This window comes from Hyaena hyaena, unplaced genomic scaffold, assembly GCF_003009895.1.
Source record: "Hyaena hyaena isolate Hyena2069 unplaced genomic scaffold, ASM300989v1 scaffold_507, whole genome shotgun sequence".
Lineage (NCBI taxonomy): Eukaryota > Metazoa > Chordata > Mammalia > Carnivora > Hyaenidae > Hyaena > Hyaena hyaena.
Window position 1 is genome coordinate 815,516 of NW_024081140.1, and position 21,735 is coordinate 837,250.

General features: G+C 30.9%; 1 protein-coding gene across 1 annotated transcript in view; it reads left to right on the forward strand.

Moving 5' to 3' along the window:
- The window catches only part of SI (sucrase-isomaltase), a 91,982-nt gene that overhangs the window by 42,003 nt on the left and 28,244 nt on the right, over positions 1 to 21,735 (forward strand). The window contains exons 23-35 of the mRNA XM_039255023.1: positions 787 to 836; positions 1,573 to 1,743; positions 4,002 to 4,157; positions 5,596 to 5,802; positions 7,940 to 8,094; positions 9,751 to 9,919; positions 11,396 to 11,492; positions 11,587 to 11,699; positions 11,801 to 11,926; positions 13,402 to 13,530; positions 14,254 to 14,364; positions 16,296 to 16,358; positions 21,075 to 21,191. Coding sequence (XP_039110954.1) covers positions 787 to 836; positions 1,573 to 1,743; positions 4,002 to 4,157; positions 5,596 to 5,802; positions 7,940 to 8,094; positions 9,751 to 9,919; positions 11,396 to 11,492; positions 11,587 to 11,699; positions 11,801 to 11,926; positions 13,402 to 13,530; positions 14,254 to 14,364; positions 16,296 to 16,358; positions 21,075 to 21,191 — 1,664 coding nt within the window. The remainder of the gene's footprint in view (positions 1 to 786; positions 837 to 1,572; positions 1,744 to 4,001; positions 4,158 to 5,595; positions 5,803 to 7,939; positions 8,095 to 9,750; positions 9,920 to 11,395; positions 11,493 to 11,586; positions 11,700 to 11,800; positions 11,927 to 13,401; positions 13,531 to 14,253; positions 14,365 to 16,295; positions 16,359 to 21,074; positions 21,192 to 21,735) is intronic.

Sequence of the window (21,735 nt, forward strand, 5' to 3'; positions counted from 1 at the left end):
AATATAGTATCTATATAGGTATGTGCTGTGAAAACTTAAAGTCAGAATTTTCTAAACAATCAGTGTAAATAAACGTGAAAACAATGAAATGACCTTGAATTCAGTTTGTGATTTTTATTTCACTAACTATGATAAGTTTTAGGTAACTTAAATTACTGAAAAAATACTGTATTTTAATTCTTGAATTCCTTTTACCCTTTTTCACTTTGTTTCTTTCAAATTATTTTAGCCGTAATATTCAGTTTCTCTGTTAAAGAAAAATAGTAATAAAAAGGTTTATTATGTATACAGTGTAGAAAATCATTGCCTTCTTAAATTTCCTCCTCAAGGTTTATTTCAGTCTTTAACATGTTTCCAGATTCACTTTATCTCCTCAAATAAAAAAGTTAAGATACAAAATAAAATTGTGGTGTGCCGCATCTTCCAAAGTTAACTGAATGTTACATGGTTTACTAGAAATAGATAAAATATCATTCAAAATAATGAACTTCTGTACATTTTACTATAAATTTTTCTTTCTCTTAATTTCCATAAGTACCTTAGCCTTCTCTGAAAAATTAAATGAGGCACAACTGTATCATTACCTTTACTTACTGGGATAATAAACTACCAAGAATATTTTGTGTAGAGGTAATTAAAAACCTTAATTTGAAAAGATAAGCTTTTTAATTTGCTTCATTAATAAAAAGTATTTTTCATATTTCTTAATTGTTATATAACTGTAAAAATAGAGAACTTAATGATAATTACATTTTGAAATGATAACTTTATTTTTTATCATTTCAGATACCGTACAAAATGGCAACTACATTTTATATACATTTTCAGTTTCTAATGTAAGTATTCTTCTTGGATACACAGCTAAACATTATCTTGTTAATGTCTGGGTTAGGCCTTTATAATATTTTTTTGAAAAGATGTCTACATTTACCTCCAGTTTTCCATAGAAATAATTGAAATACATTGTTAAATTTTTAAATTTAAATTGTTAAACTGTAAATACATTTTTACTTTAAATTTTAACATTTTTATATAATGTGATGATAAAATTCATGCACAAGAAATCTTCAGACATCTTAAAAAGTTCTATGTCTGGTTTAAGAAACATGACCTAGAAAAATAATGTCAACCTATTTGGAAAGGTTTTGATATATCAGTCACAGCAATAATTGTCATGGATTTTAAGTGAGGGTGAAAAGTCTATATACAAGCCTAAAATTAGAATAATTAATAGCAATTTTTTTTTCAGATATTGGTTTTCTTCTAATATTCTTTGTGGCCAAAGCTGTTATTCTTCATCGTTAGGCCTAGAATGAGAAGAGATTTTTATTAATTGCTTCATGGGTAATTTAGGTTATCTTTGAAAATAAATTTTATGGCATGTTTACAAAAAAGTGAAAAGATTTATTAATGAGTATGTTCACATATGCTGCATGGATGTGGAGAGCTAGAAGGAATGGACGGATAGAAGATTGGTTCTTTTTCTGCTTCACGCTTGTATATTTGTATTGTTATTTTAGATTTGTATCCAATGACCTTCTACTTAATATACACTATTATATACTTTTTCAGAACAAATTAGATATTATATGCACACATTCATCATACCAGGAAGGAACCACATTAGCATTTGAGACCATAAAAGTCCTTGGGTTGATAGATTCTGTTACACAAGTTACAGTGGTGGAAGATAATCAGCCAATGAAAGTTCACTACAATTTTACTTACACCGCTTCCAACCAGGTAAATTAAATCTTTAAAAATATTTCAGCTGTTACATATTCTCACCTTTAACACAATATAACCATTCAGATTTTGTGACTTTTGTCTTCATGATATTACTTTCTATTTTTCTTTCCCTTTTGCTACCAATATTCCATTTTAGGTCATTCCAATTTATATTTAGATATTAACATTAATGGGACTCCTTGCTCTACTTCTCTTTATTTCATTTTATCCTGGATATTACTTATATGTACCTTCTTAAAAATTTTAATGTCATCTTCCGACCCTGAACTCTAACTTACCTGTTGCATACAGTAATCGTTCTAAATGTTTTAGCTTCACATTTAATACTCCACATTTTGACCTATCTGTAGTCAATTACTCTCTATGCTTCTTCTTTCATGAACTCTCACTGTCCTTGATGTATCTTGTATCTTTTTCATTGAATTGTTGTTTATACTCTCCCCTTCTAGCACAATTGTAATTTTTGTCCCTCTTAAGATATATACTAGACGGTCACTAGGCTGGCTCAGTCAGTAGAGCATGTGACTCTTGATTTTGGGTTGTAAGTTCGATCCCCACATTGGCTGTAGAGGTTATTTAAAAATAAAATCTTATATGTGTACTCAAGACGGAAAGGGAGTCATAGGATTGGGCTCAAATTCTAGCCCTGCAATCTTTGCACTTAAACATATCAAATTAATCTCTTATTATAACAGCTTCCTCATCTGTAAATGTAGTATTCAAATCATAATGTTGCTTTGGGTAATCTATTATTACATTTAAAATGTAGGCCATAATAGTTTAAAACATCAAAGTGATTTTAATGCCATTTATTTTTCCACCATTCGTATAAACCCTAAATTATCAGTAATATCATCATAAATTCTAAATTATTTGCGATATAGAAAATTTTCTTAGAGTGATTTTTTTTCCAACACTGACCCAGAGTTTTTCACTTGGCAATTTCCATAAAAATACGTGCCGGTTAATTATTTTTGTTGAGTAAATCTATTATAATTTATATGTAGGCCCATTGAGAACTTTATGATTCTAACAAAGATTATCAAAAATCATTTTATTCTGAGGTGCCTGCGTGGCTCACTTAATTAATCATTGAGTTCATCTCAGGTCATGATTGTGCGATTCATGGGTTTGAGCCCCACGTCAGGCTCTGTGCTGACAGCTCCAAGGCTGAAGCCTGCTTTGGATTCTGTGTGTCTCTCTCTCTGCCCCTCCCCTGCTCACAATCTGTCTCTCTGTCTCTCAAAAATAAATAAATATTTAAAAATGTTTTAAATTATTTTATTTGGTTTTAGCATCTCAGATTATATCTGTATCTGTATCTATGCTTATGTAAGATTTACACAGACTTATAGATACACCTTCCTAATTCTGCTGTACTTAGATTGATCTTTGATGAAATTTCATTCCTTGATGAGTCATCTTTGATGATTGATCTTTGATGCATATATAGTTATGAAAGTAAGTTGATATCAAAAAGGAAGCTATGCAGATGGAAATCTGGAGTAAATTTTGCCCGTATTATTCTCAAGGTATATAGACAAAAGAAAAAAATGATTTGGAAAATACTAATAATAGAAACAATTATCTATTATTGTATATATGTATGTAATTATTCTCTTATTTTTTTTTCTTTTTTGCATCATGTCATGTTATCTCCCATCTAACTCATCCCTTAAATATTGTAAGCAGTGGCTCAAATGAAAGACAGAATTGAAGAAATAAATATTTCCCTCCTCTGACTCTGGGAGCCTCCATCTCAACCTAAGTGGTTAACTTTTCCCACCCTTTTTCTTTCTTGAGAGAACTAACATTTCTTTCACACCTAGTATTCCCCAGGAATTGTATTAGGTGCTTTAAATCACATTTACCATTCATTCTTTAGAGCATTCCCTTTTAGTAAGGTCCATCATCCTTATTTTACAAAGGGAGGAAATTGAGAATAATATGGGATAGACAATTTTCCCCTAGTCTCGTAAGCATTAAATGGCAGAACTGAGAATTGAACCCATTTAGCAATAACACTTTTCATCAATATTCTACAATTTCTCATAGTTCCTATCTTAAGTTTTCTAACCATTTCAGTGGCGCTTCATGTTTTCTGCTTTCTCTTCTGTTCTTTAAGTACTCTATTAAATATATGAATGACTTAATTTAAAGAATTGCTGTGGTTGCTACATTTTATAAATGTTAAGCATTTTTAAATCGTCCAGTGCTCATAAATATTCGTTAATGTTTCTTTGTCTTCAAAGAGTCTCCTAATTTACAGTCTCAACTTTAACCTTGGAAAAAACTTTTCCATTCAATGGAATCAAAATTTCTCACAAAATGAAAAGTTTACTTGTTATCCAGATGCAGACCCTGCAACTAAAGCAAAGTGTGAAGAACGTGGCTGTTTATGGGAAACGGTACTAAGAATTTATTTATGATTCATAATATGGCTTTTACATAAACATCTCAATGTAAACACTATATATTATAATTTTAATTCTACAGCATATGAACTAAATTCAGAGGCATTTGGAATTTGAAATTAGAACATCTTATAGGCAATTTATTTTTATCATATTTTTATCATAATTCTCCAAAGACAGCTTAGTAAATACCAGACTAAATGGATGTGTAACTTGCTTTCCAGGCACTTTGGGTAGTGTGCCTTACTTTACTTAACAAAGTATGCTCATTTTACTTAATAAAATAGTACTATTTGTTAAACTTTCCTTAAATGTTGGTTGTAGCTGCCTAGCTTAATTGACTAAGATATTATGCCAGTAGGAGACAGTCTTTCAAAAGCATTGTCTCAAGTTGTTAAAACTTTTCAAATTATTGGGTGGGTTATACCAGTTCCACTAAGGGATAATTTCTAGCCAGTTATTTTAGTCATCCATTCAGCAAAATTATGATTTGGATAAACAAGACACAATTTATTTGTCTTTTACAGAAAAAGAGTCCCAATCCTAATATATTGGCCTCCCAATGTCATCAGTGTCTTATATTTATCATTTATTTTTTATCCTCGAGATTGTATTATGTCTTCTGCCATTACGTATGCATTCCAGGGCCAAAGGAGGGAGGGATTAGGATATCTTATTTTAATCAGCTTATACCCTTTTCTTTTAAGAGGGTTTTAGAGATCCTATACAATTTCCTCAAAAGAGATTGGGATGTAGATGGGCACATTGCTTCTCCCAGCAATGTAATAATATAATAAATAAGAAAAATGGGAGAATGGTCTATTGTAAGGAAACTAGCCCTCCCTGCCACCATTTATCATTGTTTTTCTTAGGTCCTAGCTTCCACCCCTATATAACAATAGTAGCTATGATCTTTGACCACAGTCCCTATTCAAATACTGGACAGGATGTAATTGATCAGTAAAAAGACTAGTCATGAAATAAGGAATGATACAGTTTCATTATAAGTAAAAGAAAAAAAATTTTAAGAACAGGTCTTTCTGAGGGCTGTTATAGAGTCATCTTACACATAAAATAGTCAATATGAAGACTGAGAACAAGCATGGGATAAAAATTTATGAGTAATATACTTAGTTTTTGCAAAGACCACAGAATCATTTTATTTTTTGTTGAAAAGCTATGACATTTGATCCTTTTCTCTACTGCGTATTTCTTTAGAGTCAAAATATAAGTATTCTATATAACATTTAGTATACGGTATTTGGGTTGCATAATAAATATTTATGCTGTGATTGCAATTTAATTTTAGCATTAAATAATAAAATTTACAAATTATACAACATGTGATTAAACAAATCTACCTTATTGTTTTGTAGAGTCCAATATTACAATGCTTATGATTTCTGGCAATGAACATGTATTGTGTTTTTAGCCTACCTATAGATCCCAAGCACCTGCATGTTACTTTCCTAGACAACACAACCCTTATTTAGTCAGTACAACTCAGTATTCGTCAATGGGTATAACAGCTGACCTCCGGCTGAATACTGCAAGTGCTCAAATAAAGCTACCTTCTGAACCCATCTCAACACTTCGTGTGGAGGTGAAATATCACAAAAATGATATGCTGCAGTTTAAGGTATGTTTGATATAAAGTATCCCAATGCAGGATTTATCTCTCAAGACAAGAGATTCTGAGTAGATTAGATACTTGGATTTTTAATGTAATATTAAGGATTATTAATTGAGTTGTGAACATTTTGATTTTATAAAAATATTTTTTCCTAAACAACTCATAGATAGGTGCACCATAAATAAAGCTTCTTATTTTTGCAACTCTGTAAATAATTAAACAAGTAGTGGTGGTTTAAAAAATTTCAAATTCTTGCTAAATGCACAAGTTACTTAGAATTGGAGTATGATGATAGTCCCACAAAGATCAAAAAAACAGAAAAAAAAAAAACCCAAAGCAAGATATTTTACTATTTCCATTATTTTTAAACAGTGACCTGAATTTTCTGACCAATGCAGTAAGACATAAAAAAAAAAAAAAAAGTCTTTCAACAGATATTCTTAGCAGTTTCTTTTTTAATTGAAGGACAGCTGACACACAATGTTACATTAGTTTGAGGTATATAGGATAGTGATTTGACAAATCTGTAGCTACCATCATTCACCCTTGAACTTTATTACAGTACCGTTGACCACGTTCCCTATACTGCACCTTTCACTCCTGTGATATATTCACTCCATAACTGGAAACATCTCTTTCCCACTCCTCTTCACCCACTTTGCTGATGCCCCTGCCCCTTCCCCTCTGACAACTATCAGTTTGTTCTCCTTATTTTTTGCTTAAGAGCTCCAAGGGAATCCATTAAGAAAACTTAAAAATGATAAGAAGATCAAAAACTCTAGATGTAATATCTACGAAAAATGTTTTGGCATATTCTATTATTAACCATTTAGAAATTGAATTGGAGGGGCGCCTGGGTGGCTTAGTCGGTTAAGCGTCCGACTTTCGCTTAGGTCATGATCTCGCGGTTCGTGGGTTCGAGCCCCGCGTCGGGCTCTGTGCTCACTGCCAGCTCAGAGCCTGGAGCCTGTTTCAGTCTGTGACTCCCTCTCTTTCTGACCCTCCCCTGCTCACGCTCTCTCTCTCTCCTAGAAATAAATAAAAATATTTAAAAAAAAAGAAATTGAATTGGAGGCAAGTCGCATTAGCAAAATCAAATGAGAAAAACAATAAAAAAAAACAAAAAATATATCAAAAATCATAGGATTAAATTGGCTGTTTATAAGAAAAAATTTAAGAAGTATTGAGATATTAAATAAATACATTTTAAAAAGAAAATTTAAAAAATCCTAATTAAGACTATTTTTTTAATTAATTCATTTTCTTTAAGTTCATCTGGAAAAATTAACATATAATGCAATAGTTAAAACTCAGCAAAAGGGGAGATGATAGAATTTACAGAATTAAAACGGTATGAATTTGGGGCACCCAAGTGACTCAGTTGGTTAAGGGTATGGTTCTTGATTTCAGTTCAGGTCATGATCTCATGGTTTGTGATTTCAAGCCCCACAATGGCCTCTGTGCTGACAGCATGGAGCCTACTTGGAATTCTGTCTCCCTCTTTCTCTACCCCTCCCCAGCTTTCTCTCTTTCTTTCAAACTTAAAAAAATAAATGAAATAAAATAAAAAATAAATGTTTTTATTTTAACATAAAATAATAATAGAGTACACATTTTGGCAAAAATATTAATTAGTACACCAATTATGGAAAATAGATATCAAAGGACCTTACAAATTTTAGTATCCTCTGTCTGACCTAATACTATCACTTCTAAGAAATCTACTGAGAAAATAAAGACATGAATAAACAAGTTACCAATAACAATCTTTATCGGATCAATCGTGACCAAAAACATTGAAACAAATTTTGTGTCTAACCATAAAGTGGTAAATAATTTTGTGTAACCATATAAGAAAATATTTACCTCCAAAATCTTGTTTTTGAAGATTTCTCAATATATGAAAAATGAATTATAAGACATTAAAAATGATAAAATGCAATTCATAACTTGATCCCATTACATACATATGTATATATGTGGATTTCTGTATACATATATGGGCAATGGATACAGAATTAAGAATTACATAAATAAGTATTCTAATATCCCATCTGACCAATTTAAATTATTTAATGATTATTTGCCTGGTATTTCAGCAATAGAGCAAAACATATTTATTTTCATTATTTCTCTGCAATAGATTTATGATCCCCAAAATAAGAGATATGAAGTTCCAGTACCTTTGAACATTCCAGCCATGCCAACAAGTACTTATGAAAATAGAATTTATGATGTTGAAATCAAGGAAAATCCTTTTGGCATCCAGATTCGAAGGAGAAGCACAGGAAGAGTTATGTAAGTGATTGAATTATTTGATATGAAGAATATTTTGATTGTAGAATGGGGTGTGGGACTAAGATTATTTTCAGTGTGCTAGAGTATCATCACATTAAAAAATGGTTCCAGTTCTATTAAGTAACTTGACCTGTTTTAACATTAAAAATATTTTTTTAAATATTTATTTGGGGAAGGGGCAGAGAGAGAGAGACAAAGGATCTGAAGCAGGCTCCCACTGACAGCAGAGCCTGATGCTAGGCTCAGACTTATGTCCGTGAGATCATAACCTGAGCTGAAGTCAAAGTTGGATGCTTAACCCACTGAATTACCCAGGCACCTGTGTTTTAGCATTTTAAAACTAAAAAACATCACGCTCATGGGTCTATCATTAAGGATTAGTAAAATTTCATCTAAATTTTGGATATGATTGATGTAATTATTATCACACTCATTCAGTTAATCAAGTTGAAAACCAAAACCAAGATTCCTCTTGAAAAGTATGAATGTTGTAAAATAAGTTAGGTGGAAATGTGTTATGTAAATATTTAATTAGAAATCAATTGAAATTAAAGTTTATTAGTTCTGGATTCTGATAGAGTTAATACTATCTCTGCCAGGTATTGATGAAAATAAATTACAATATGTACATCTCTCTATATTTTTATGAATAGATGATTTATGAATTAATAATTCTATGAATGAATAATTTATATAAAAAACATTTTATTTTAGTAAAAAGAAGAGGTTTGTAGACAGGACATAGTATATTAAAAGATATTTTATGTAATTTAAGATTACCATGTCACTTTTTAGAAGATGTTGTCAGGTGGTCTTCAGGAATTATCAGGGTAGATACAGATAATGAAGAAAAGTATGTCTGTATTATTTTAAAAATTCTTTTGCTATGATAATATTTTTGTTTTAAAGGATAAATGAAATCATTTTGTAAAATATTTCTGGTACAATGGCATTACTTATTTTTATTTGGAAATGCTATTTTTAGTAAATACTTTCCCAAATCATTAATATAGAAATTTAAATATCTCTCAAATTCTTTATAATTCTTATGTTTCTTTTCCCTGACAACTTTTATTTCTATTCCTCCACCTTTGTTTTTACAAATGACTAGAAATACAAATCATTTTTTGGATACATTTCATTTTAAACGATAATTTTTATAAATACACATCGGAGAAAAATTATTAGGAGTAATAACTAAGGAGAGCTTGGAATTAAAATGTCCATCATGCCTTATAGTTGATTTTGATTTTGATTTCATTTTATTCTATATATAACAGATATTTACTTTGATTATCTCAAGGGAACAGGAAACAGAGAACTTTTAATTTCTAGGACATATATTACTTCTAGGTCATATATTATTTATAACTTTATATTTTATTTTAAAAAGCAATATATATTTAAAGGTAAATATATAATCATATTTATCATATAGTTTATTTTATTAATAATGCTGAATAAAGACACCTATTTTAGATATTTTTTAACCTAGTCAAAAGAAAAATGTATTGGGATAATTATCTTCATTTAGTATTTGAGTACAAGGTATATAGAGAAAAATATTATTTGTTTTCATATCATGTAAGAATTACCATTATTATATTTGATACTACTTTTTATATATTTATTGAATTTGAATTGTTTTCTTTTCAGTTGGGATTCTCACCTGCCTGGATTTGCTTTTAATGACCAGTTTATTCAAATATCTACTCGCCTGCCATCAGAATATATATATGGTTTTGGGGAAGTGGAACACACAACATTTAAGAGAGACCTGAACTGGCATACGTGGGGAATGTTCACAAGAGACCAACCCCCTGGTGTAGGTACCAGTATTTGACTACTCCATAAGGCAACTATGACCATGATCAGGATGGCCACCTCTTTGTAGGCCTATACTCAGTATTAAAGTTATAACAAGGGGGCTGGAAGTCTCCAGACCTGCTATAGTGATTTAAAACAAACAAAGAAACAAGCCACAACAAAGTGGTGAAAAGTACAGGACTGGATAATACTGGTTAAAGCACAGGATTGGATAGATAGTATCATTGATTACAGTGAAAAGGGAGGTTGTGACCCATTCCTTACCCTCTCTCTAAATTGTATAGAAAGAATATTCAAATTCAGAATCCCCTGCCAAGTCTACTTTTATTTTCAGCTTTTAAAAATAACTGACTAGGGTCCTCCTTGAATTTATGTATTTATTTTTACTCCTTTGATATTGGTTTAATGGTAACTTTTTCCTTAATCATACCCAGATATAGCTGTGCATGTTAGGAGGCCATACTGCTAGTTACATGTTTTTATATGCTCATGTCACTTTTTCCTATGTTTTCTCTTAGTAATGAAATACATTTCATAAATATTCAATGCATTACACAACTAATATTAACTATAATTATTCTAACCACATCAGAAAAACACACTTTAATAAAAATACTAATTTCTATTTTCACATGTGATATGTATTAAAGGATATATTCAGTATGAGATTATAAATGTGTATACTGTTGCAACTATTTTTTATTGTTAGGTGCTCAACCAATTTTTTTTCTACCATAATATTTCAAACTTAGGTTATGCAGGCTGTTTTTCATTTATATCACTTGAAAGAATATGTTTTATAGAATGTATTTCTTTAAAACTATTCAACATTAGTATTGACATTAATAGGTTAATATCATTTTGATTCTCAATAAACAAATTTTCTTTCACATGCTCATTAATTAGTGGGATACAGTATGGGTCAAAGATGTCAGTTTGAATAGGAATCATCAACTTAATGATGATTAAGTTTCATTACCCTGAGTATAGATTTTTTATTCCAGAAATATCTAAGTAAAACTAAATTAAATGCTTTATAAATTATTATAGAAACAAGATATTATCATTTAAAATACTATCTTATAATATCATATAAACTTAGATATTATTGTAATCATTTTTCAGAAATTTTATTTTTTAAAAGGAATGCCAATTTATAAATAAATTAAGACACATGTCCTATAGAAAGAAACCCAACTACACCAAAACCAATTTTTTATATCAGTTTACGTATCTGTACGTGTCACAAATTTGTATATTCATTTGCATACTCTGAAGCAGTACAGGTTTGAATAATAAAGAGGTTATTTTCTAAAGGAGATATATTTATTTTAAGTATAGTTTTGTGTACAAAGAAGGAAGCTTTAAATTCTTACAGGCTCAATTTTATAATGAATTTAAGTTTTACCTTGACAAAACTCATATGCTATTACTATTTAAGTACTATATATTATGTTTAATGTTTTTATTTTAGTATAAACTTAATTCCTATGGATTTCATCCATATTACATGGCTCTGGAAGATGAAGGCTATGCTCATGGAGTTCTCTTACTTAACAGCAATGCAATGGGTAAAACAATCATTCCTTGAATTTCTCATAATTTATGTGTCTCTTTAATAAATTAATTAACATATATATGTGTAATTATATTTTTGATTTTCAGATGTTACTTTTCAGCCAACTCCTGCTTTAACTTACCGCGTAATTGGTGGAATCTTGGACTTCTATATGTTTTTGGGCCCAACTCCAGAAGTTGCAACAAAGCAATACCATGAAGTATGATTGCACATTTTAAAAAACCAAAAATTTTTCTCTGTAATATAACATAACTCTCTTAGTTCACAAATAACATTGTTGTTGTTGTTTTTTCCCCAAAGGTAATTGGCCGGCCAGTCATGCCACCTTACTGGGCTTTGGGGTTTCAATTATGTCGTTATGGGTACAGAAATACTTCAGAGGTTCAGCAAGTATATAATGATATGGTGGCTGCTCAGATCCCCTATGTATGTATATCAATTTTTAAAATAATGTTAAATCTGTCATGTATAAAAGCAAACTGAAATAAGTATGTATAATTTAAAATTATTTTAAGGATTTGGCAACAATTCATGTTTAGATTTTTAATCGCACCTAATGAATTGGTCATGAGATTTTCATAGTGTTATTAGACTGCTGAAGGAAAAGAGATAATACCATCACGTTTTCTCCCTTCTCTCTAGTTCCATGATTGTGAGTTGTACTAAACAAGTAACTGTGCACTTGGTTCTCTCTAATAAACTTTGGGGTGGCAGAAGTAATCAGGTGTATTTCCCATATTTTCTTTATATGGGAGTAAGAGTCCACAGAAAGCTACTTCATCAACTGAGGTGACAAATTACAGAGAAGAAAATTGAGATGAAACTGAGTGATGTTTACCTTGAAATAGATGATAGTTATAATGTTGGAACACAGAATTTGAACACTTGCAGAATATCCTCATCACTCAATATTGAGAAAACTAAATATTACTGAGTCTCTAGAAATAATAGTCTCTGTGATTTTATTTTTTAGCAAGATTAAGGAATCCCAGGGGTCTTTCTGGGAGCACTTCAATAGTGACATCTAGAATACTTGGTATATAAGAACTTAATGTAAGAAAAATGAAAAGATCTCATTTAAGACATGGTACCTGTAGTAGAATCAAGTATGTGGCTCTTAAATACATTATTATGAGGAAATTAATTGTATAGGTAGATGATACAGAAATATGCATGTGGATTTTTTTTTATAAAAAGGGAAGTATTCTATTATAATGTCTACTATGTCAGCCATACTTTTTATAACACGTAAGAAGAAGAAATTGAATTAATGACTATTAACAGAAAATAATTAACAAATTTATTATTTTAGGTCTAAAGTGAAGATGTCATGATAAAATTTGAACATTTATTAGTTTAAACATGTTTGTAAATATGTATCTGTAAGGAGTATGATTTTGATATATAATAAAAGAATCTTATAATTGACAGATTTAATAAATAATTCTTCTCTTTTGGCAATATTGAAATTATTTGAAATTATTTTCTATTTGCTTTATGGTTTCAGAAATAGAACAATGCTTTTTTCTGTATATATTATACAAAATTCCAAATTGCCATTTAACATAATTTCATAGCCTCATGAATCTTTTCCTCTTGGGTCTTTCTATTTTCTTTAGAAATTACATAAAAAGGATACTGATCTGAAATCATCTTTAGAAATCAAAGTTGTTAAATGAATTGTTAACAGAACATTTATATGAACTTTTTCATGGAATAATTTGCATATTTATATAGTAGTTTTATTTGTTGAACATTGTGTTAATTGATTAATTCTCTTTAGGATTACATGAAAAGGCATTCAAACTTTCATATTGCTGTTAGTTTTATAACTATGATAGAAAGTGATGCACTGACTCCTGTGATTTTTACCATACTACCGTAATCTTCATATCTTTCAGGATGTTCAATACACAGACATTGATTACATGGAAAGACAATTAGACTTTACAATTGATGAAAACTTCCGTGACCTTCCTGAATTTGTTGACAAAATTAGACAGGAGGGAATGAGATACATTATTATCCTGGTTAGTTTATATTTTATATTTTATCTGGGTCTTATTATCTTCGTATTAAGATTTCTCTTCTAGAATGAGGTTGGGGGGTGTTTCAAAATAGAAAGACAAGTACTTTAAACTCCCACATCTAACTCTTTCTTTCTTTAACACTTTTATTTACATGGCTTGCTACCAGGCTACCTTTAAATTTTGGTATTTCCTTAGAGATCTAAGACTGAATCTGGAAGTCGAAGGCAAACTGTCTTCTAATAACCATTGAAGCTACAAAGTGAGCTCAATTTATAGAAGCTATCGCAAAGTTATGATGGATTTTCTATTTCTATACAATTCTAAAATCATTCTTTGGGATTGCTTCTTATGCTTGTCATGTTTAAAAATTTGGCTTCGAGTTAGTGATTCAGTAGAGAGAATATTTTATCAATATCTTACTGGAGGCAAACTAGGCAGCCAGTAATCCCACTAGGAGGAATAAAAACAAAACAAAAAATGCTAGTAATATTTCTTGAAATCATAGCCAATATATTTTCACAAGTCCATAAAATTTCCTTCTAAGGAATTTAGGGGACAGTCTAGCTGGAACACTGTAGTTGACGCTGTCAGTCTATTTGTTAGTGTAGGTGAGAGCACAGTAAATGATAATGTAATGGTGGAAAATGATGTGTCATAACAGTGACCCAAGTGGCTGAACTTTTATTCCAGAGTTACCTGGTTTGTATTTCATTTTAATTTCAGGATCCAGCCATTTCAGGAAATGAAACAAAGCCTTACCCTGCATTTGATAGAGGACAGGAGAAAGATGTTTTTGTCAAATGGCCTAACACCAATGATATTTGTTGGGCAAAGGTATGGAATTGATACCCCGAAATAAATTAAGCATAAAAATGTTATTTCATTGAAAATTTCTATTGAATAGAAAAAACTGTTAAAGCCTTATTCAGAGGGAGAGACATATAATACAGAAATGTAATGATTTAGTAGCTTATAATTAAAATAATATGTACTTTATACAAATAAAATTTGAGTTCAACCCAAATTATTAGAAACAGAAAGAATTTATATCACTCATATGTAAATATTATTTGTTTCATCTTTATATTGTCTTTTACTGCATTTTAAAAATGTGTTTTATTATAAAATTACTGTTTGGAGATGGTTCTTCATTATTCTACACTGCAAGTCATTTAAATGTTTCTACTTCTTTCTTTAATAAAAGAGGCAATATTTTTAAGAGCTATACTTCTATTCCTGACTTGACCAAGGAATACAATTTACTGTATTTCATTTAAGCAATAATATGCAGACCTGGGTATATTAATATATTATAGAAAAACCCCGATTTGGCTTATATATAAAAGAGTAAACAAAAATCCATTAGTCATAACAAGAATGAAAAAGAAAAACAAACTAAATTCCATAATGTGAGACATGAAATGCAGTGTGGAATTCTTTTTTCTCTTGGACCAAAAATAGGACATTAGTGATAACAATGGTGAAATTCAAACATGGCCTATAGATTTCTAGGTTTGGATAATTGTAGAGAGATTATAAATGTGTTAACATTAAGAGAAACAGAGTGAAGGATCTAGAAAAACTCTAGGTATAATATCTGCAGATTTCTGTAAGTCTGAAAATATTTCAAAACAAAAAGATAAAATAGAAAAAAAATCCTACGATAAACTTAATGAGAAGTCATAACATTTTAAGAATCATACAAGTATAGAGTATAGCATATTAACCACAGAAAAGGCTTTTTTTCCTTCCTACTTTCTTCTCATTTTATATGTCTATACACTTTCTTAGATTTCTGTCTCTGTTCCATTCCTTTAAAGAACTACTCCCTATCAGCAGCTAATCCTTTTTAGGTAATTAGTCCTTGGGGCTTATCTACATTTTTTAAGTGGAACTTTCTAAAAGAGAAAGAGAGCTTTCAGCATGATTAAATTTGGACTCTGTTTTGTGTGTTTGTTGTTGGGATAGAGGAAAACATTGGTAGATGGGGAGGCAGGGATGGGGGTGAGGGCTTGGAAGGTGAGAGAGAGATGGATACAGTACTAATTGTGAAAACTAAGAAGATATTTTCCTCAAAATGGCATTATCCATTAGATCTTCAATTCCTTTTAATTAAAAATATATTTATATGTAATACTAGAATAATTGTAGAAACAATTTTAATATACATTATATTAAATTTAGTTTATGACTTTATATTATTTCTTGACTAGAACTTTTGGTTACATTTATTACTATTTTAAAAATTTAATGTTTATTTAATTTTGAAGAGAGAGACAGAATGTGAGTGGGGGAGGGACAGAGGGAGAGGGGAAGACAGAATCCAAAGCAGTCTTCAGGCTCTGAGTTGTCAGCCCAGAGCCTGTCGCAGGCCTCAAACTCACAAACTATGAGATCGTGACCTGAGCTGAAGCTGGACGCTTAACTGACTGAACCACCCAGGTGTCCTCTCCTTTTTTTTTTTTTTTAATTTTTTAATGTTTAATATGAATAGTTTTTAAAACCACTACCTTCTACTAAGGTTGGTATTCTTTTTCTTATTTGCCATATTAAAGAGAAAATTAATATGGAAGATGGAAATGGTTTGCTAATGATATATTTCCAAAACACAAACTGAAAAAAGCAATTAAAGGAAGTACCGATCTATGCAGTACGAGCTCGAGTATACAATCTGCCTCCAAAACTCTATTATACTTTATTTACAGCTTAGTCATATCATACTGATTTTATTTTGAACTATTTTCCCATTTCTTCTTTCTCTGTAGGTTTGGCCAGATTTGCCCAATGTAACAATAGATGAAAGTCTTACTGAAGATGAAGCTGTTAACGTAAGTTTTAATTGATTGAATACACAAGTAAAAGAAGTTCAGCACTTGGATGTCATGATCATTTTGACCAATAATTCAGTTTGAGCATTTTCTTTAAAAAAGAAATGGATTGTTTTAAAATTCTCTTATGAGACCATATTTAAATCATAGAGAATTTAATTTTTAATTTTTTGAGGAATCTCCATACTGTGTTTCTTAATGATTGTATCACTTTGCTTCCACTACTAATAGTGGACAAAGATTCCAATTTCTCCATATTCTTTCTCAAACTTGTTGTCTTGGTTTTGGATAATAGCCATCCTCACAGGCATGAGGTAATATCTAATTGTGGTTAATACATTTCCCTGAAGATAAGTGAATTTGGACATCTTTCCATTTACCTGTTGGCCATTTGCCTGTGTTCTTTAGAGAACTGTCTATTCAAGTGTTTGCCCATTTTTTGAAGTTGCTTGGATTAATGTTTTTCTTTTTCTTTTTTTTTCTTATTGAGTCGTACGACTTTCTTATATACTTTGGAGATTCATACTTTATCTGATATACAGTGTTTGAATATTTTCTTTCATTCTCTAGGTTGCCTTTTCACTTTGTTGCTCATTTCCTTTGCTGTGTAGAAACTTTGTTTGATGTAGTATGTGTTTACTTTTGCTTTTGTTGCTTGTATTTTTGGCATCATATCCATAAAATCTTTGCTATGACCAATGTCATGAAACATTTTCTCTTTATCTTTTCCTAGAAGCTTTTCAATTTCATGTGTTACATTTAAGTCTTTACTCCATTTTGAGCTGCTTTTTGTATACGATGTGAGATATACACCATATACACCAAAAGGGTCCAATTTCATTCTTTTACATATGTGTATATCCAGTTTTCTCAGCACCATTTGTTGAAGAGACTACCCTTTCTTCATACTTTTGGCACTCTTGTCAATGATCAGCTGACTATATATGTATGGATTGATTTCTGTATTCTGTGCCATTAGCCTAAGTGACTATTTATTGTGCATATATCATTCTGTTTTAATTTCTGTGGATTTGGAGTATATTTTGAAATCAGGAAATGTAAAGTCCCTAGCTTTGTTCTACATTATCAAGATTACTGTGGCTATTCAGGGTATTTATAGTTCCAAATGAATTGTAGAATTGTTTTTTCTTTTTCTGTGGAAGATGTCATTGACATTTTGATAGGGGTTGCATTGAATTTATGGATTTCTTTGAATAGTACAGGGAATATCTTTCTATTTGTTTCTGTCTTCTTCAGTATCTTTCACCAATGTGTTATAGTTTTCAGGGCACAGTGTTCTACTTCCTTAGATAATTTTATTCTTAAGAATAAAATTGAACCTATTATTAGTAGTAGTATTTTATTATTTCTGTTGCTGTTGTAAATTGGATTATTTTCCCAATTACCTGTTCTGATAGTTCATTGTTAGTGTATAAAATGAAACTGATTTTTGAAGTTGATTTTACATCCTGCAACTTTATTTGTTTATTGGTTCTGTGGGGGGGGGCGAGGGGGGTTGAGTGTACACACCTATGCGAAAAACTCAGGGTTTTTTTGACTGAGCATGATATTAGCTGGGGTGTTTAATATATGATCTTTATTATGTTGATATATTTTACTCTATTCTTAATTTTTTTAGAGTTTTCATTATGAAAGGGTATTGAATTTTGTCAATTTTTTCTGCATCGTTTGTTCATGTGATTTTTTTATCCTCATTGTGTTAAAGTGGTATATCACATTAATTGATTTTCATATGTTGAACAATCCTTACATAACAGGGATAAATTTCACTTGTTCATGGGTTATTACCTTTGTAATATACTGCTACGTGTAATTCTCTAGTATTTTGTTGAGGATGTTGCATCTGTATTCATGAAGGGTATTATTCTGTAGTTTTTCTTTTTCTTGTGGTATCTTTGACTTTTGTATGAAGGTTATGTGGGCCTTTGAAAATGCATTTGGAAGTATTTTCTCCACTTCAGTTTTCTGGGGATAAATTTGGAAGGATTGGCATTAATTCTTACTTAAATGTTTGGTCCACTTCTCTAGTGTAGTGTTTTGGTCCTGGACTCCTTTTGTAGGAGGTTTTTGATTACTAATTCAATCTCCTTACAAGTAATTGGTCTTTTCAAATTTTGCTGCATCATGATTCAACTTTAGTAGGTTGTAGGATTCTAGGAATTAAATATTTTTTCTATGTTATCCTCTTTATTGGTCGGTAATTATTCATAATAGTCTTATACTCCTTTTTATTTCTATAGCATCAGTTGTAATGTTTCATCTTTTATATCTTATTTTACTTACTTGACTTTTCTCTTTTTTTTTTTTTAGTCTAGGTAACAGTTTGTCAATTTTGTATGTGCTGTCTACAAAAAAATAAATTTATATTTAAGGACACACATAGATGGAAAGTGAAGGGATATGAAAACATATTCTATATAAATGGCAACCAAAAGAGAGCAATAATTATATCAGAAAAAATAGACTTTAAGTCAAAAACTGTCACAGGATACCAAAAAGACATTATTAATGATAATAGGTACAGTTCATCAAGAAGGTATGACAATTATAAATTTATATGCACCCAACATCAGAGCACTTGACTATATAAAACAAATATTGACAGAACTGAAGGAAAAATACATAGTAGAACAATGTAGAAGTATTAATATTTCTCCTTCAATAATGGATAGAACAAGCAGACAGAAAATCAACAAAGAAACAGTGAGCTTAAACAACACTATATAGAGACCATATGGACTTAACAGATATTTATGGAACATTCTACCCAGGAGTAACAAAGCATCCAATAGCTATCCAATAAGTTGCAACACAAATCTTAACAAATGTAAAACTGTTGAAGTCATACCAAGTATGTTTTTTGGCCAGTGAAAAGAAACTAAAATCAAAATCAAAAGGAAAATTGGAAAATTCACAAATATGTGCAAATCAAACAACACACTTTTGAATAGCAAGTGCACAAAGAAGAAATTAAAAGGGAAATTAGAAAATATGTTGAGACAAACAAAAATGAATATACAACACACCAAAACTTATGGGATGCAACAAAAGTAGTACTAAGAGAGATGTTTATAATGATAAGCAACAACATCATAAAAGAAGTTATCAAACAAATATCCTAACTTTATACCTCAATAAACTATGAAGAGAACACATTAAGCCCAAAACTAGCAGAAGAAAGGAAATAATAAAAGTTCAGCCAGAAATAAATGAAGTAAACAATATCAAGACAATAGGAAAAAAATCACTGAAACTAAGAGTTAGCAGTCAATATTTTAGGTAGGTTAAATTATAATCATTAAGTCCTACAAGTTCATGTGTAAAAAATTAGAGGAGATTCTTACTCTAAAACTTACCAAATTATTTCTAGAATTGAGCAAAAGAATTACTAAACAATGTTCTTGAGGAAAAAAGTCAATGTCTCAATTGCAGGTCTACCCATTACTCTTGGGTAATAACAGCTACAGTGGAGAGGAAGACATGGCTTCTATATATAGATTTGGAGGGGGAATGTCCCTTCAGTTTACAAAGGTTCATGTATAATCACAGGAATAATCTAACACAAAAGGTATAGATAGAGAATCTTGGATCACATATAACTGATGACATTTCCAGTCATAACTAATGATTTGTATTAAAGGAATGAAAGCAGCCATCTAAAAGAATAAAGCAAACAGAAAAATGAATAAATTGTGGAAAGAGCACAATAGATCTTAAACAAAACATGATGTTACTTTTCTTATTTATTTTTCATTATATTCTAGGGACTTAGCATAGAAAATATTTGTTGACTATAAACCCACTGAGCCTTCTTTCCTTATGATTAAAGGTATTACTGAGCAAAATGATATAATGAAGTTCCCTTCAGTCCTAAAAGTATCTATGATGTATGTGTTTTATAAATCCCTATATTCCCTACCCTTTGCATTATCTCAGTGCACAATGCCATCCCATACCCTATTCATGAAAACTATCCTGGCAGTTACTACATAGTATTAAAGTGTGACAGGAAAGCATGCAGGTGATGCTATGTTTTTCAGGCAATTGGTTTACCTGTTGTTCAATTCTCAGCTAGCACACATACTTTGACCTTGGAATTTATATGGGTAGGCTAACAAGTAGGAGATTTCCTTGATAGGGAAAGCAGTAAATCACTTTTTCTCTGTTTAGGTGGGAAAGATTAGATGTGAGAAAGAAAAACAGTTGAGATAGTAATGTGACATGTTATTGGTCCCAGAAGGGTAGAAAGCTGGATAAACAAAAGTTTACCAGATAAATGGGCTGTATGAAGGCATTTTTCTTACCTATCATCTTCCAAAAAAGTACATCTTAGTATATGGCTCTACACAAAAAAAAAATTCCTAAAATTATAAAAAGCACTGAAAATATATTTGTGTGTTGTGAACTTTTTTTTTGACGATCCATAAGGACTCCAATGCTGTTGCCTTTTCTCTCCGTATATCTCTCTCTCTCTGTTTCTCTGTCTGTCTTTCTCTCTTTCTCTCTTTTTACTCTTTATTGTTGTTGGGGTGGTTAGAGGGAAATAATATATATTAATGAAATTAGAGTTGGCATCAGGTTGCCTTCATTATCATTTGTGCACAACTTGTGAATCTGACAGTTAAATATTGGACTTAGACATTCATTGTCTCTCTTTTGAATTTCTACATGTAGGTATGAATTTTGTTTTTACAGGCTTCCAGAGCTCATGTAGCTTTTCCAGATTTTTTCAGGAATTCCACAGCAGAGTGGTGGGCAAGGGAAATTACGGATTTCTACAATAACCAGATGAAGTTTGATGGCTTGTGGATTGTAAGTAAACTTTAAGCAATATATGTTTTAAGTTGTTATTGTTTTAATTTATTGTGTAATGATTCTACAGAATTCTTACTAGATTCTAATAACATCAGCAAAGTATTCTTTGTAAAACTTAGCCCACTCAGCCTGGGTGGCTCAGTTGGTTAAGTTTCTGACTCTTGATTTCAGCTCATGTCATTTTCTCACAGTTTGTGAGTTCAAGCCCCAGACAAGGCTCTGTGCTGACAGCACCTAAGAACCAGTGCAGCAGGCTCCTTCTCAATAAGACCAACACAAACACCCACACGCATCATATTTCCTAACCATTGAGTTCTGCAAAGCTTCAGTTCTAGTGGAAATAGCATAAGGTTTCTTCTAACAAGCAGATCAGAGCATACCTAGGTAAAACTCACCATACTCTAGGCAAGGTTCAAACACTCCCCACTGCAGGCAAGAAGAACTCTGCAGAGGATTGGCCTGAGGGATTGAGCAGCCATAACACATCAGCAGAGTGAATGCAGCACACACTGGAGACACTTCATGAAGTGCCAGGACCTGG